Source organism: Austrofundulus limnaeus, unplaced genomic scaffold (genome assembly GCF_001266775.1).
Source record: "Austrofundulus limnaeus strain Quisiro unplaced genomic scaffold, Austrofundulus_limnaeus-1.0 Scaffold241, whole genome shotgun sequence".
NCBI lineage: Eukaryota > Metazoa > Chordata > Actinopteri > Cyprinodontiformes > Rivulidae > Austrofundulus > Austrofundulus limnaeus.
The window spans coordinates 737475-752809 of NW_013952643.1; the positions used below are offsets into that span (position 1 = coordinate 737475).

The following is a 15335-nucleotide window of genomic DNA, read 5'->3' on the forward strand; positions in this document are numbered from 1 at the left end:
ATATATATCCAATAAACAGCAGGTGTAACACCCTGGTTTTCCCCTCCCATTCCTTAGATTGAACATTTTGGCTTGAATGCAGGAGAACAGTGTGATATAAAGACTTTCAGTATAAAAATCGCAGATGTCATATCACTGCAATTTAAGCTTTCAATTTGTAATCTACAATATATGAAGACCAAAAAGTTCATCTGATGAGGGAAAATGTAAACCCTGTGACTGATCAGTAATCAGAGTAAGTTAAATCAGAGCTAAATGACCAAAATCAGGTACAACATGAAGCTCCAGTATCAGATTATATTATGTTTGTGTCAGCAGGATAACACCATATCAATTTAAAGTTCAGCCAAGGGACAAATATTCACTTAGATCAAACTCTTGACCTCTTCAAAACACTAAGAAACCAAATAACTGAACAGATCATTTCATCCACACAGACCTGCGCTGTTGAATTTCAACAGGACTGAAAACATTCATCATTTCAGTAACAGGAAGACATGTTTTGGGACCACAAGTATTCATATTATTTAATGTATATGCCACTTTCCTGCACTTGCATACGTTATTTTACACACAGGTARTCAGAAAAACAGGTAAAAAAAAGCAATAAGAAAAAACTGCACATTCTAATCACGATGGTTAAAGTGTTGTTCAATTAAAATTTTTAAACTAAATTCATGCCCAGCTGCCGACCACCACATGCGTCTAATTACCAGCCTAAAACAGCCYAAGTGACTGAAAATACGTCAACAARGGTCTGAAAACCCACAGAAGAGTCATTCGGGATGGAGACGTCTGGCAATTTTTGATGTATTGGTACTAGACAGCATAGATACAAATACAGATACTGGGCTCAGTACAAGCCTCAAAAACACATACTTCTACTCATCAAAACATCCAGATCCTATAAACTATAAATTTTAAGATAAACACAGGAGATTAAGACAGCACACTGTCTGCTGTGACCTTAAACCCGATGTAGGTCACACGACAAACTTCTGGGATTTTCAGCAGATTAGTCTGAATGTTTTGTTTACTTTAAGCACATCCCAGCAATTCAGAACTGCATGTCACATCTGCAAAACTACTGAAGTAAACCCTTTCCAAAAAAAAWTTGAAATAAAATGAAATTTAAAAAAAACAGTTCAATAAGAGCCCAGGATACACCTTCAGGTTTTATTTTATAGTTTGCATTGAGCACCTTTAATGCGTGTTCTTCAACAGCATCRGACTCAACCAGCAAGGACACCGATTTGCATTAAATGCTAATCAAAAAAAGAGTTAGCTTGTGTTGGTTCTGCTCTGTGGACTGAATGCTTTCTGTTGAAACATTGAATTATTGATGTGGATACTATTTCGGTAAGCTAATTCAGTTTTGAAGCAGATCCACTGTGAAACATTTCTGCTTCTCTTCGGTTTGAAATGTTCCATTTTTGGGGACACTTGATGGGTTTTACTCACATTTCTTTTCTCCCCTCAACCATCAAAATGAAGCACGGCCTGAAAGAAACATTTCACGAGCACGTCTTTGTAAAACAACTAACAATTAAATCATTTCAAGAGTTACTGAGATTGTTTCCATTCATCGGTAGAAATAAATTAAGAAATATAACTTGTCGATCATTATTCACTTGTAGCCTTATTTTCTGTTTATAGCTTTTACTTTTAAATACTCAACCAATTAGGCATTTTAACATCAGATTTACGCAAAAGCACCAATACATGATCAGACAGTAAGTCAAAAGACAAAACAATAAGTTCAATTACGTTAATTGGGGGAAAAGTAGCAGTCAAGGTAGTAAAACCACTAATTTAATATTCGTAAGATTAAATAAACCGAAGACAAATTCTCAGTTGTTCTCACCAGCATGACAATTATTTGTCTATTATACTGTTGTGGCTGTGAAKGCAATAACTGCACCTCTGTGCTACAAGGAAGCAGCAGGATTCTTGTTTTTTAAAGGTAACAATAGAACAAGTGTCTCTATGACAGGACAAAAACCAGTAACTGGGACAAATACCAGAAAAGCAGAAGGATATTCTACAACAAAATAAAAACATTTTAGCTTCTACTAACCCAAAAATTAGCCAACTCAAACATCCCTGGCTYAACAAGAACACCAGCAGGAGCACAGTGACCAGAAATACATTTTAAAACACATTGTGATGCTATGTTTTGACCAGTTTATGACTTTTGTTAATATCTTTAGTAACAAATACAGTCAAGGCATAGTTTATTTTTGTGGAGATGAACTCAGGACCACAAACCTGGTATTTTCTGACCTGCAGTGGGGTCCTGAGCCTACCTTTGGGAACCAAAGATCAAGGCTTTTCCCAATTATTAACCATGAAAAACTTTCTGCAATGAAATGAGACCAGCTGCTTATTTGTTTGAAGCAACAGTTGGAAGTAGGACTTTAAGAGCAGGTAACAAACCGAGCAAAACTAGCAGATTAGCTAGCCAAGTTACTGACACATCACGAAACCTTTCCACTGCCAGGTAAGCGATCAGCGCTAACTTAGTGACCGGATCAGCGTGTTCTGCGTCAGTAACGTTGTCCGGGACACGTTAGCACTTCTGAAATGAATGGTCTCTCCAAGTCGATAAGTGTAACAGAAACTAATTTATATCAGCGCCATGCTACAGCTAGTTCTGAGTTAGCCTTTCCAGATGTCATCCCTGTCGGATTTAAAGTATCTGCCTCAGGTGTGTCAGTTTGAACGTGATTTGTTCCCACTAATTTTATCTCGGTGCCCGAAACCTCAGGCTAACCCTGCAGTTTCAAGACTACGTCTCCAAGAGAGAAAAAACACATTATTGTTGCTAGCATAAATGATGCAACTAAAGTGGTTTAAAACAGCGCCGGGTGCTTCCTACGTTTTGCTAAATGTTGTCCGCAGAGGCCCGTCGTGACGAATGAGAGGCCGCCGGGATGGTCGCATCGCCGGCTGCCCACGTCACTACAGCTCGAGGCTCCGGCGGCCCGTCCTTTCCCTGGCTAACTTAAAATGGCGGTGAAAGCTAGCTAGCCCCGGGTGTAAAAAAAAAAAAAAAATCCCAGTTAGGTGAGTAATTCAACTCGAAACGCGTCGCTTTCATTCACCCACCTTTAAATTTAAGGTCCGACGGAGGGTCCAGAATCAGGACCTGGTCCAGTTTCGACATGTTGGCAGAGGGGGATGCGACTCGGTGTTGGATCGTGGAGGTCAGCCGCAATCCTGGATCCCCTCTGTCGCTACGGACTGAATTGTGCGCGTGAGAGGCGCAGATGCGTACAAATAGTTCGCAGCGCGAGAGCTCAGCCCTGCGTGGCGTCCTCGTGCTTCGGTATCAGATGCAATTAAACCGAAATAAACTCGTTAAACGTGTTTAGGGAAAAGAGAACATCTGATTAAACGAGAAACGGTCTTGATGTGACTCACAAACCGTTAAATTTGAAGAAAATTATATTTTGATGTTGTTTTGTACAAGAAAGGATAGAGTTGTAAACATAGTTTTAGTTTTAAAATATTATTTCCTCCCCGTATGTTTTCTGTTCGTAATCTAACTACTGCATGAGCATAAAAACGTTCAGCTATTCAGATTTTATTTAATGAAAAGAAAAAAATTGTCCTATTTAATTTTTTTCATCTATTTATTTAGCCTTTAGCCAGCATTCTGATGCTTTTAGCTTTAGGTTAGCCTTTAGCTACTTTTAGCTCAGTCTTTTGATTATTGAACCACAATGGTAATAAGTAATCTCACTTTCTTGTTATGCYAGTACTCATAATGGATGTACTATATGTGTAGTACTATTATTGCTCAGTCAATGCATTTAACCTCATCCCACTGCATGTAAACTGCTTTTGTCACTGAAACAGATCATTTCTACAAAAGGTCACCTAATTGTAATAAAGTTTACRGGTGTGTGATCTTATGAGACAGATAGGAGATAAATGTCTTAACTTAAAAACAAAACAAAACAAGTGACCTTTAAAAAAAACAGCAAATTGTCAGCAGTTGGTTACCTCTGTTTATTTAATAAAAAAAACTTCCATCCTACTAAAAGAASAAAACAAAGATAACAGTTTAGTTACAAGTTTTATTATACAAATATTCTTTTCTAGAGWGTACAAGCATGAGTTACAAAATGAGGTTAAATGAAAACACACTTTCAAAGACTGTACCAACTAAAAACTACATCATTGAGTGGTGTTCGCTTTAAAAAGGCACTTCAGTGGCAATAAAAACATTTTCTGATTCTCTACTAATCTTTTATCTTTCATTTTTGCAGTCCCAAGCCTGATATTTTCTTAAACAATATGTTTTGGAAGAATTTAAAGGTCACTTCTCATCTTGTTTTTAAATGTAACCACTGTAGCAAAACTGTTTTGTAGTTATAAAGGATGTTTGGTGCATTTTATATTAATTTTGCTTTTAAGTGGAAAAATCCTAAAATATCTTTTTTATACAAAACAATAGATTCTTCATCTTTAATCCAATATTTAATTAAACCCTGATGTCATGACAAACTAAATTATAAAAAAAACTGCAGACTTTTATTAAACAGACTATTTCCACTTTTAAAGTGATCAAATTTGTATACGTTATTGTTAAAAACAGGAGCTAAACATAATTTCAGTTTGTGCACCTTTTTGTTGCAACATTCCTTCCAGAGTCCAGTATGTGTAAAAAGTGTTTTTTAGAACAAGAAGTATTTACTTATAGTTTTTATGTCTTTATTGACATTATTTCTCTTGGTAAAACACAAGCTAAGCTGCTGTTTGGCAGCTGTTTCCAGCTGTAGTGATGTTTATATGTAAACAAATCTAATYCTGCTCACACCATTTCTGCAGAAGGGTGTAATAATGGATTTCAGCCTTGGAGCCGTTCGTTGTGCAACATGAAACCTTTTAAATAAACCAGCATGTATAAAGTACACAACAAAGAGGAACTGGTTTCGCCTCTTATTTAAATATTCTAAATACAATCTGCACAAATGCTCCAAGAGTGGATGAGTGCAAAGTTATATCTTTAGTAAACAACTTGAAATTGATGCAGATTAGAATATCTGAACAGCAGGTGACTCTAGAATTGATCTTAAAATTTTATTGTATTAATAGTTTGTAAAATGTAATGCAGTCGAATCACCACCAGAGGGCAGCAAATCCAACAGGTTRCTGCTTCAACATCATGACATATAAACATGTTCTGATCTACATAACACTGACAACACTTTGTTTTTGTTCCCCTTGTTCTGACCTCAGTCTCCTAATACTGCATCATGGACTTTGTGCCTGCCGGCGGGGGTCCTGGTGGTGGGTCTATCAGGTCCTCCTGGTACTAGCAGCACCTCCTGCTGGTGGAATTGGGCTGTCGGGTGAGTTTGAAGGAATCATTGCTTTCTACTTCAGGGTTTTCCAGGGGTGGGATCTGTTTGCCTAATTTAAAAAAAAAGGTGACAGACAAAAGTGTTTCGTCTTTATTAATGAGTTTAAACAAATAACTCTAAAGTGACATTTGTGACACGTGCTGGCAAACTGAGTCACAATGAGCACAAGCTGCAGCGTCCAATTCACATGAAACGAGTCCACAAAGACACTATCCAGTGATCCCAGTAATTAAAACAGCAGATAATCTACCTTTAAATCAAAGTCTAACAGGTTTGTCCTCAGAAATAATTTTGTTTTATACTCTCTGAACATTTTCTCTAAATATAAAGTGGTTTTCAAACCAGCACCCTCGAAAATAAAATTAACTTGTTGATATCCTGAAGAAAAATCACCAAATTCCAACAAAGTGTAACATTTGACTCCATTTCTGTCAACAGATCCTTCAAAATGTTGTACAAAAAGATAAGACTGTATGTAAGAATATACTCGCACAAAAGACAGATGAGACAAAAAAAAAAAAGAAAAAAACTTACTGATTTTCTGAAAGAGCTCCTCAACATATCCTTCAAAATGTTGTACAAAAAGATAAGACTGTATGTAAGAATATACTCGCACAAAAGACAGATGAGACAAAAAAAAAAAAAAGAAAAAAACTTACTGATTTTCTGAAAGAGCTCCTCAACATTAACAGCGTTTCTGGCGCTGGTCTCAATAAAAATAGCTGCGATTGATTCTGCAAACTCCTTTGCCTCCTTCATAGGAACTTCCCTGTCGAACACAATAAAATACATCATCGCTGTGTTCCAGCTGCTTTCTCAAACATCTAATGCTGCGTTCACATCGAACGCGATTTCAGCTTCAAAATCYCAMCCAACGCTTCAAGTTGGTCACTTGTGCACTTTGAGGTCAAACGCAGGACAGCTCTTGAAGCGCTGCACGGCAACAGCCTCCCCGCCCCTCCCTCCTCTGTCGGGCTCTGTTTAATGTCGGACGAGGAAGTGGCTTTGCTTTATTTACAGAGCAAGAGCATGTCACGTTCATCAGATAATTAATTCATAATTAATTCACCAGATAATTCAGAGTAGAGGCTCACAGCTCGCTTTCAGGACTATTTTTCCAGTCTGATGAGCCGCTGCCACGCATTGGTGCGGATATCTCCTGTCAGGACACCGGCTGCAGGCACTCGATTTCAGCTAAAGAGCTCCTCTCCATCTGTTTCAAGTTAGTGGACATCATTCAGTAAACTGTCCCGTCTAGAAATACTGTATGTTGCTACGTCACACAGTGGAGTCTCTCTGATTGGTTGATGTGGCGCGTCGAGCTGCAAAAGTTCAGATTTTCTAACTTCAGCGATTTGCGCATCAAGCACGTCGAACGCTCAAATCGTTCAAATCGCGCTGCTCTAATCACGCTTGAGGCACCGCAGCACTTCCTGACGCTGATTGAAACGCGTCCACCATAGATTTTGCATGTAAACCTGCTGCTCCTGATGCTGAAATCACGTTTGGTGTGAACGCACCATTAGAGTTCTGTGCGGGGAGTCTAGAAAAATAAGCTTTTCTCTAAATAAAAAGCTCAGACAGTCAAACAGGAGAAGTACCTGATGTCTCCTAAATCGTTCTTGTTTCCAGCTATGGCCACAACGATGTCCTCCGGCCCGTGTTCCTTCAGRTCCTTCACCCACTTCTTCAGTGTCTGAAAAGAGTCCTGGATAACAGGAAGACATCGGTCAGCTCCGGCACGAGGCTTTCATGACYAATACGCCCCAGCATTTTTTTTTATAAACTCCTGTCGCAGTTTTAATGTTTTCACAAAAGTTTCCATTAGACGACTAGGAAAGAATGACATTTGTAGGTCAGGAGCACAAACATCCCAGAGCAGAGGAAAAGTAAGTTTTGACTCTTTTACTTTCTGTACAACAATTCTTCCCTTTTTTTCCATCAGGTCCCATTTGATACAGAGAACTAATCAAGTCAAACTTACCAGTTTAGTTATGTCGTAGACGATGACAGCAGCAGCTGAGCCTCGGTAGTACATGGGAGCRAATGAGTGAAACTAAAAAAACACGGGGGAAATTTTAAAATAGTTAGCTTTAAACCTGAATCATAACATTAAAACAGCTTTATCTCATTTAAAAAATCAGTTTGCCACATTAAGAATTACTGTWCAATCTTTAAAAGTCTGGGATGATTGGAATAACACACATTTACTAATTATTGTTTGTTTTTTTATCAAACTTCTTGTGCAAAGACTTTATTTCCTTTTGTGAGCTTACAAATAAATTGAATTTTTGAGTAACCACATCCGTGTTATTAAAATAAGAGTTTGATGTTATTAATTTTAACAAATTTCTTTAATTGATCAGTTCAACATGGTGGTTGAAACTGACTTATCATTTGTTTTATTGTCATTATCACAGCTGCTTATAATAATGTCCTGCAGAAGAAATCAGTTCTTTTATTCTTCTTTGTAAACTGAGCTCAAAAAGTAAATAAATGTGTGTTTGGTAGATTATTTCTTTGTAACAATGCTTCTTGGCAATAAATCTTACATTGTTGTAAATCCTGTTAATTTCTCTTTTAAATGCTGCCACATTTGTAAGGAACATGCATTTGTGGGATGAGCAGTAGAGCTGAGTGTTTCAGTCTGATATTTTTTGTGTTGGAGGGTTTTTGCTGTGATAAAATGATCTACTTCAGTAAAACTGTCTGCTGTKGTCAGCACAAAGGAGCAGCGTATTTTCCTCTGTTAATGATGATGTAAGCAAAACGAACAGGGTGAAGTCTCTCACTGAAATCCTGTTAATTACAAAGAATAGTTCCTCCACCATCATAACATCAACAACAACAACTTTCTCTGGATGAAGAGACTAATTATTGATCTGACAAAATATTTAGTGATGGAAGGAAATCTGAAACTATTGTTTTCTCACACATCCAGGAAACATTCAAACTAGTTTTTCTGTGCTGTAAGCAAGTTTCAAAGGTAAAAATTTGTCCTGAARAGGATATTCAGGAAGAGCCACGTGTGTGTAAACTCATGCTTCTAATGTTTACTCACCCGTTCTTGTCCCGCCGTGTCCCAGATTAGAAATTTATGGAGCTCATTTCCACACGGTACTGTCTTGGTCAGGAATGACGCCCTGTTGGATTTATTTCACAACATTACGTCAACGTCATTCATTTAAAAAAAGGAAAACAATCTGTTTAGAGTCATCAGAAAATGAATAAAGAAATAAGAGTGTTTGATGGTGAAACCAGGTGACTGTAAAGATCAAAAAGAAAACGTGCTGACAACATGTTTCTAATAGGATTTGAATTCTTATCTTTTTTTTATTCTTTGTGTTTTTGGATTTATTATATTCTCTGAATGCTTGAAGAGGAAAAGCAAACATTGTCTTGCTGAAAAATGCAAGGCCTTCCCTGAAAACGATGTCATCTTGATGGGAGCCTACAGTGTTCTGTTTACTTTTCTGCACTTACGTTGCCCCTCCACATGTTTAGGCTGTTCATGTCAGACACACCAATGCACCCCCATACCATCAGAGAGGCAGGCTTCTGAACTGAACGCTGATAACAGGCTGGATGCTACGCAGAGGTGAACATGTCCCAACTTTTTGAGATGCGTTACTGCGATCAAATTTAAATTCACCTAAAGCAAAAACTTAATATTTCTCAGTTTAAACWTTTGATATGCTCYTTGGCAGGCGTCGCTWACTAAAACGTTAGCTTTGCTAACTCATAATCCGCTAACTCAGGGGCTGCAACTCAGCACTAAGTTATTGTGAAAAATCTGTGCTTAAACTGTTTGTTGTGAAACCTGTAACATTTACAGCTGATCAACCTTCAGAGGTGCTTGTTTATTTGTTTACCTACACACGTGACTCGATTCAGCCGAGAGCTTTGTTTACGTTGACTTTGTACCCACGTTTCACAACTGCATATCACTTAACCTCGTCGGTCGTTTGAGTATTGATCCACTGAAGCTCARGGGTCAGGTCTAAGCACAAGACTGACTGATCCGTCCGTTTCCTGTCTCCTCATGTGATCCATTACTCACCCTATGGTCGGGCTTATGTTGTGGTCGAAGTGATCTTGGACGAATCGACAAACAATGCTGGATTTGCCAACGCCAGTGTCCTGAAAAGAGAGAAGTCTGATATCAGTCGCAGCAAAATCAATCAATCAATCAATCAGTGGTCACTTTGAACCTCACTGAGTGAGGTCACAAGCTCATTTTGTTAGACTAAAGTTGACCTGAACTAAAAGCATTTATGTTGCATGTTTCAGCAATATTTTTGGTTCTACTTGAACACCAGCAGCTTTTATTTTGGTTTTTAATAGTGCAAGCATGAATATCCACTATAGGAACTCATGAAAACAAGAGTAGCTGGTAATTTCAATTAATTAAACTCTTTATGAGATGTCTGGGGCCTGTGTGTGTGTGTGTGTGTGTGTGTGTGTGTTTTCAAAGGTTTTTGTTACCTTGTCAGGACCAGTGGTCCTTTTAGGAACCAAAGACTGGTCCTAATAAGATTTTGGGTTAGGCTACAGGAAAGACTGAAAATGAATGGAAGTCAATGAACAGTCCTAATAAGGATAGAAATACACGGTTGTGTATGAACAGGCCTGGAGATCTAAAAAGTTCATCCTTTCATTTTATCTTATTAATAAAGTGTAATTTTTCTGTCCGAAAGATACAAATCATGTCATTTTTTAAAAGAAAAAGACAAAAAACAAAGGTATCCTTTTTTTGCAGACGCAGCAAGAAATTAAACGATTCTCGCGTGCGTCTGCTGAGGTTGACGTCATGGGTTAAGAAGCCGTTAAGAAATTAGGATAAAACACAAATATAAARGCGATTGTTTTTATGCTTTGAGAGGCTAAAACTGTTTAATATAAACAACAAAAAAAGAATACTGCTTAAACCAACCGATTAGTTATGCATTTTTGTTTTCTTTGCGTTTCAGAACGCAAAGAAAAGAAGGTTTGAAAACTAGAAATTTAAGAAAAGTTAGGTTCTTGTCAGCGTCAACATGTTTTTTGTTAGTTCCATTCGCCTCACGCTGAAGGAATTTTTCCCCCCAAAAAATTGATCAGCAAACACATCCCTGCTCATTTACTCACCCCTAAAAGACAAACTTTGAGCTCCCTTATCGCCATGGCAAGTCCCGAAAGTGTCTTATTTGTTCGCGTTAAATCGTCGTCTTTGTCTCGTCATGTTTTAAAAATCGCTTGTTTTTCTTCGTTTTGCTGGAAGAAAGAAAAACCCAGCCCTGAGACAGACAGGATGACCATAAAACTCAGATTTCCTGCAGTCCGTGAAGTTAAACGGAGAAAACAGCTAAACTTCCGGCGGAGCCCTTCAAAATAAAACTCGCGTAGCTGTTCCCATGAAGAGAAAAAAACGTAACCAAGTTTTATTCAGTTAAATTAAAAGCTCAACGTTAAAAAAATCCTAGAACCAGGGGAAACATCTAAATTTTACATGTTTGTCTGCTTTGATACACCTGATTTGAATAAATAAGTTAGTAACAGGCTTCTGCAGAACTTGAAGATTTGCTGAAGAGCAGAAAAACTAAAAGCATGTGACATGAGACACCACTGCAATAACATAGGCTTCAGCAAAGTAAAACTCTTTCCAGTGATGTGAGTTTGCACCTCATAAGAAATAAGTGAAAGAAGTAATAATATTTTTGGACATGATAAATATATGTAGGTTAAATATGCTTTAATTTTGAAAGAGAACATTCAGTAGTGTTTTTTTTTCCTGACTTGACAAATGAGGCAAAAAGCTGAATGGCATAAAAGCTTTGATTTAGAGTCAAATGTTAGGTGTGGCATTCAGGTGAAGATTTGAAGACACTTTCAGATTAAACCTCCAGGTTCAGATTGACACTTTTATTCTTCACAGCATTGGTCTGTCTGAAACAATCTGCTACAAACAAAACAAAACAAAAAACAAAWCAAAAGACAAAACAAACAACCCTATGAGTAGCTTCTGAGCCCAATCTGACATTTGCATCAGGATAAATAATCAMGAGTCCAGATGAGGGGCCGTCACGGTAGAATTATCCCTACGGGGCTTTAATAATAACAATAATAAAAAAATGAAATACATGAAAAAACAACACATTTGTTACCATATTTTAAAACAAAGAAAYAAAAGCACGCCTTTGATTTAATCAACATTACACACAGAGATGATCCATTTTGAAATGATTGACTTATTTTGACACATTACAAAAATAATAAAAAGGGGAAGAGCATCCAGCAGGTTTTTGCACATTAAAACATAATCACAGACATTATATTTATATCTAACTGAACTAATTAAACCCTCCATGTTTACTCATTTGTAAATAAGTAACAGAAAGTAAAATATTTGTCAACACATTGCAGTTGTGAATGATTTTCCTGCTCTTACATTCAGCTGACCATTGTGAAGTTTTGTGCATTCGCTTTCTCAAAGACAGCAAGAGCTTCTAGAATAGATTTATTCTGTTTTTTAATCAAAAGCTATAAATTAAATCAGTGTTTTTCCTCTCATTTGTCAGAATATCATCTAAATATAACACACAGATGATCCAATCATAAAGAGCTTTTGTTACTAGTGGTTCTCTGGGACTTTTCTAGCGTCTGAAGTTATGGCACAGTGGTAACTATCCTAACGTGAAATTTGCATTTAGTTGAGGGATAAAACTGAGTTAGAGCTACATCTTGTTTAGAGATCATTTCTTAACTCAATTACCAGTGAAAACAAACTCCTCCTGCCCCCTCTAGCTTCAGGATCCCTTCATTTACACCCTCTCCTTCTTTAAACAGGCTTGGCACTGCAGATTTAAAAGAAATGGTCCCTGGGAGTCTCACGCAGAGGTAGCCGGTCGTCTGCTACAGCCGCTAATCGGTTTCTAGTTTCTGCGTTTTGCTTGGGTAAATAAAAGACGAAGTCAAGACGCCACAGATTACATAAGAGATGTCTCCTTGGCTGCCACTTGGTGGACACAATCGTGAAGAAATGCTTCCTTCACGATCCTTCGACAGGATCTCACATGTTTGTGTCCCGCCTGTCTTTGCTCGGCGACGGCTTCGAAGGGTCCTTGGTTGTCTTTCCGTTGGCGGAGACAGGCGTCTCCACGGCGGCGACTACGGCCACAGCAGGGACGGAGCGTTTGGGTTGCTCCTCACTTCGGGCCTCCGGGCTCGGCTGTGGGGGAGGAGCCTGCTCGGCCGGCGGCTGGACGGTCAGTTCCTGCTGCTGTTTGTGGCTCTGCAGGAGGCGGAGCTGGACTCGGAGCTCCAGAATGGCTTCCTGCTCTTCGTGGATGGCCTGGTTGAGGTGGGTGTTTTTGTTCTGGAGGGCAACAACAACATTACAGTGATTTTAATAAGATTATATTATATTATGTTATGCTATGCTATGCTACAATACAGTATGCTATGGCATGCTATGCTGTAGAATGGTATTCTATGCTAAGGTATGGTATGCTATGATGTGCTATACTATGCTACAATATGATATGGTATGCTGTGCTCTGGTATTCTATTCTATCCTTTGGTATGGTGTGCTATGCTATGCTACAATACGATACAATACGGAATGCTATGCTATGTTGTGGTATGGTATTCTATGCTATGGTATGCTATGCTATGGTATGCTATGCTACAATACAATACGGTATGCTTTGCTATGGTATTCTATGCTATGCTACAATACGATACGGTATGCTATGCTATGGTATTTTATGCTATGGTATGGTATGCTATGCTACAATACAATACGGTTTGCTATGCNATGGTATGCTATGCTACAATACGATACGGTATGCTATGCTATGGTATTTTATGCTATGGTATGGTATGCTATGCTACAATACAATACGGTATGCTATGCTATGCTATTCTATGCTATGCTATGGTATGCTATGCTACAATACGATACGGTATGCTATGCTATGGTATTTTATGCTATGCTACAATATGATATGGTATGCTATGCTAAGATAAGGTATGCTATGCTACAGTATGATATGGTATGCTATGGTATGGTATGCTATGGTATGCTATGCTAAGATACGGTATGTTATGCTACAATACGATACAGTAGGCTATGGTATGCTATGCTATGGTATGCTATGCTACGATAAGATACAGTAGGCTATGGTATGCTATGTTATGCTATGCTATGGTATGCTATGGTATGCTATGATATGCTACAATACGGTATGCTATTCTATGCTATGCTATGGTACGCTATGATATGCTATGGTATATTTGTTTAAACATACGGTAGTTACTTTTAAAGGTTCACTTTTTCATTTTACAAATGCAAAACTAATTTTATACAATAATTTCAAAGAACGATTGCGATCTTTGGCAGACCCAAAAGGACTCTAAACTTAGAAATCATTACTCTACACCAGGGGTCTGCAACCTTTACAATCAAGAGACATTTCTACTCCTTGTGTTACTAATAAAACATGTCCCGAGCCATAAAACGTGCTACAACGGGTTTATCAATTGGCAGCCTGTGGGCCATTTCAAGTTTATTGAAAGTGGGGGGCGACAATATAAAACTATAGTTTCTACCAATATTAATAAAAACAAGTGAACTATGCTGATTGTTGTTTCTAATTCCTATTATCTAGTCTTAGAGGTCTTTAAAGGTAACCCTGATGGATTTGGGAGAAGATCATATTTTAAGGCTGGAAGTTGGATTATTGAAGTGGCTAACAGCCTACTAGCATGATCTAAACCATGTTTCACCCTTTGTATTATAAATTACATATTTGCAAATAAATTGATAGAAAAACTGCTAAAGCTGTTCTGTTCTGTTGTGAGTATAAAAACCAAAGAATGTTAGCTTCAAAGAGTAATATGTGGCCCCAAAGCTGCAAGTTTCAGAACCCTGTCCTATGAAATTCTCTTGAATACCTCCAGTTCCTCATTTTGTTTCTGCAGATCTTCCAGAATCATCTGCAGCTCTTCCTCATCTTCACTTTCGCTCTCGCTGTCCGATGAGTACTCCTCCGTCTCGCTGCGGCCCTGCTGCCGACTGATAAAGAGGGAARAGATCCAGCTCAGTTAGAACCGCCCGTTTCTGATCGCAACGGCCGATTTTAATTCAAACCCTCACCTCTGAATGTCTGCGATCTCGGCCCTCAGCCTCTCGATTTCCTCCTTCTCCGTGGCGATCTGCCTCCGCAGCACCTGCTCCAGAGAGATCAGCTCCTCCTGCTCCGTCAGGATCTCGTTCTCCTGAATATCCAGGAAAAAAAAGTGTGAAGCAGATTTATGTAATCCAGCACAACGTTCTGTTTTAATCACTCCGTCCAGTTTGCATACATGACTCACCTGGGCTAAAAGCAGGTTGATGACTTCCTCTTCGTTTTCGGTCATTTCCTCTTTTGACACATCTTCCTTTGACAGACTGGCGATTTCCTGGGCTATCTTACTCTCACACTCCTGAAACCCAACAAACAGAAAAACAYATAAAACAAATATTAAACAGGCCAAAAAAAAGTGTTTGAAGTGCTCGTTGAGGACGATTCTCTGCTGCCGCCACATCAAATTAGATCTTATTTTAGGACAATAAAACAAGTAAAGCTTACCTGGCGTTTGGCCTCCCTCAGCTTGCGTTTCAGAGCAGTCAGGATTCTTTGAACCTCCCAGAGTCTCTCCTCTTTGGACAGGTCCTTCACGCCAGCCTGCAGGTCACGGTGCAGGCGGTTCAGCAGGAACTCCTGAACACAAAAACACCTTCGTGTTCAAATGTAGCCGACGATGATAATGAGCTTTATATGAGTCAAACAGGCTTAAAGAGATCCAGGATTAGTTCTAACATTAGACTTTATTTAATAAACATACATTTTAACTGTAAAATAAAGACTGTAAAAATACTGTAGYCTGTTTAGTTTTGTAATTTTAAAAAATATATATTACACGGACGGAGCCATTTTATTT

At 38.4% G+C, this 15335-nt stretch overlaps 3 protein-coding genes across 3 annotated transcripts in view; all 3 read right to left on the reverse strand.

Moving 5' to 3' along the window:
• vapal (VAMP (vesicle-associated membrane protein)-associated protein A, like) overlaps positions 1-3245 on the reverse strand; it is an 11993-nt gene extending 8748 nt beyond the window's left edge. Inside the window, exon 1 of the mRNA XM_014020123.1 lies at positions 3109-3245. Within this exon, the coding sequence (XP_013875577.1) occupies positions 3109-3166 (58 nt within the window). The 5' untranslated portion in view covers positions 3167-3245. The remainder of the gene's footprint in view (positions 1-3108) is intronic.
• Positions 3246-4068: 823 nt separating this feature from the next.
• Positions 4069-10711, reverse strand: rab31 (RAB31, member RAS oncogene family). The gene is made up of 7 exons (XM_014020125.1): positions 10500-10711; positions 9433-9512; positions 8434-8515; positions 7357-7428; positions 6974-7080; positions 6032-6141; positions 4069-5421 (listed from the first exon to the last, which is right to left on the reverse strand). The coding sequence occupies exons 1-7, from the start codon at positions 10533-10535 to the stop codon at positions 5324-5326; spliced, it is 585 nt and encodes a 194-aa protein (XP_013875579.1). The 5' UTR covers positions 10536-10711; the 3' UTR covers positions 4069-5323.
• A 541-nt stretch (positions 10712-11252) lies between these two features.
• ralbp1 (ralA binding protein 1) overlaps positions 11253-15335 on the reverse strand; it is a 10684-nt gene continuing 6601 nt past the window's right edge. The window contains exons 6-10 of the mRNA XM_014020124.1: positions 14984-15115; positions 14727-14837; positions 14509-14630; positions 14307-14427; positions 11253-12726 (exon numbers count right to left, since the gene is read on the reverse strand). Coding sequence (XP_013875578.1) covers positions 12421-12726; positions 14307-14427; positions 14509-14630; positions 14727-14837; positions 14984-15115 — 792 coding nt within the window. The 3' untranslated portion in view covers positions 11253-12420. The remainder of the gene's footprint in view (positions 12727-14306; positions 14428-14508; positions 14631-14726; positions 14838-14983; positions 15116-15335) is intronic.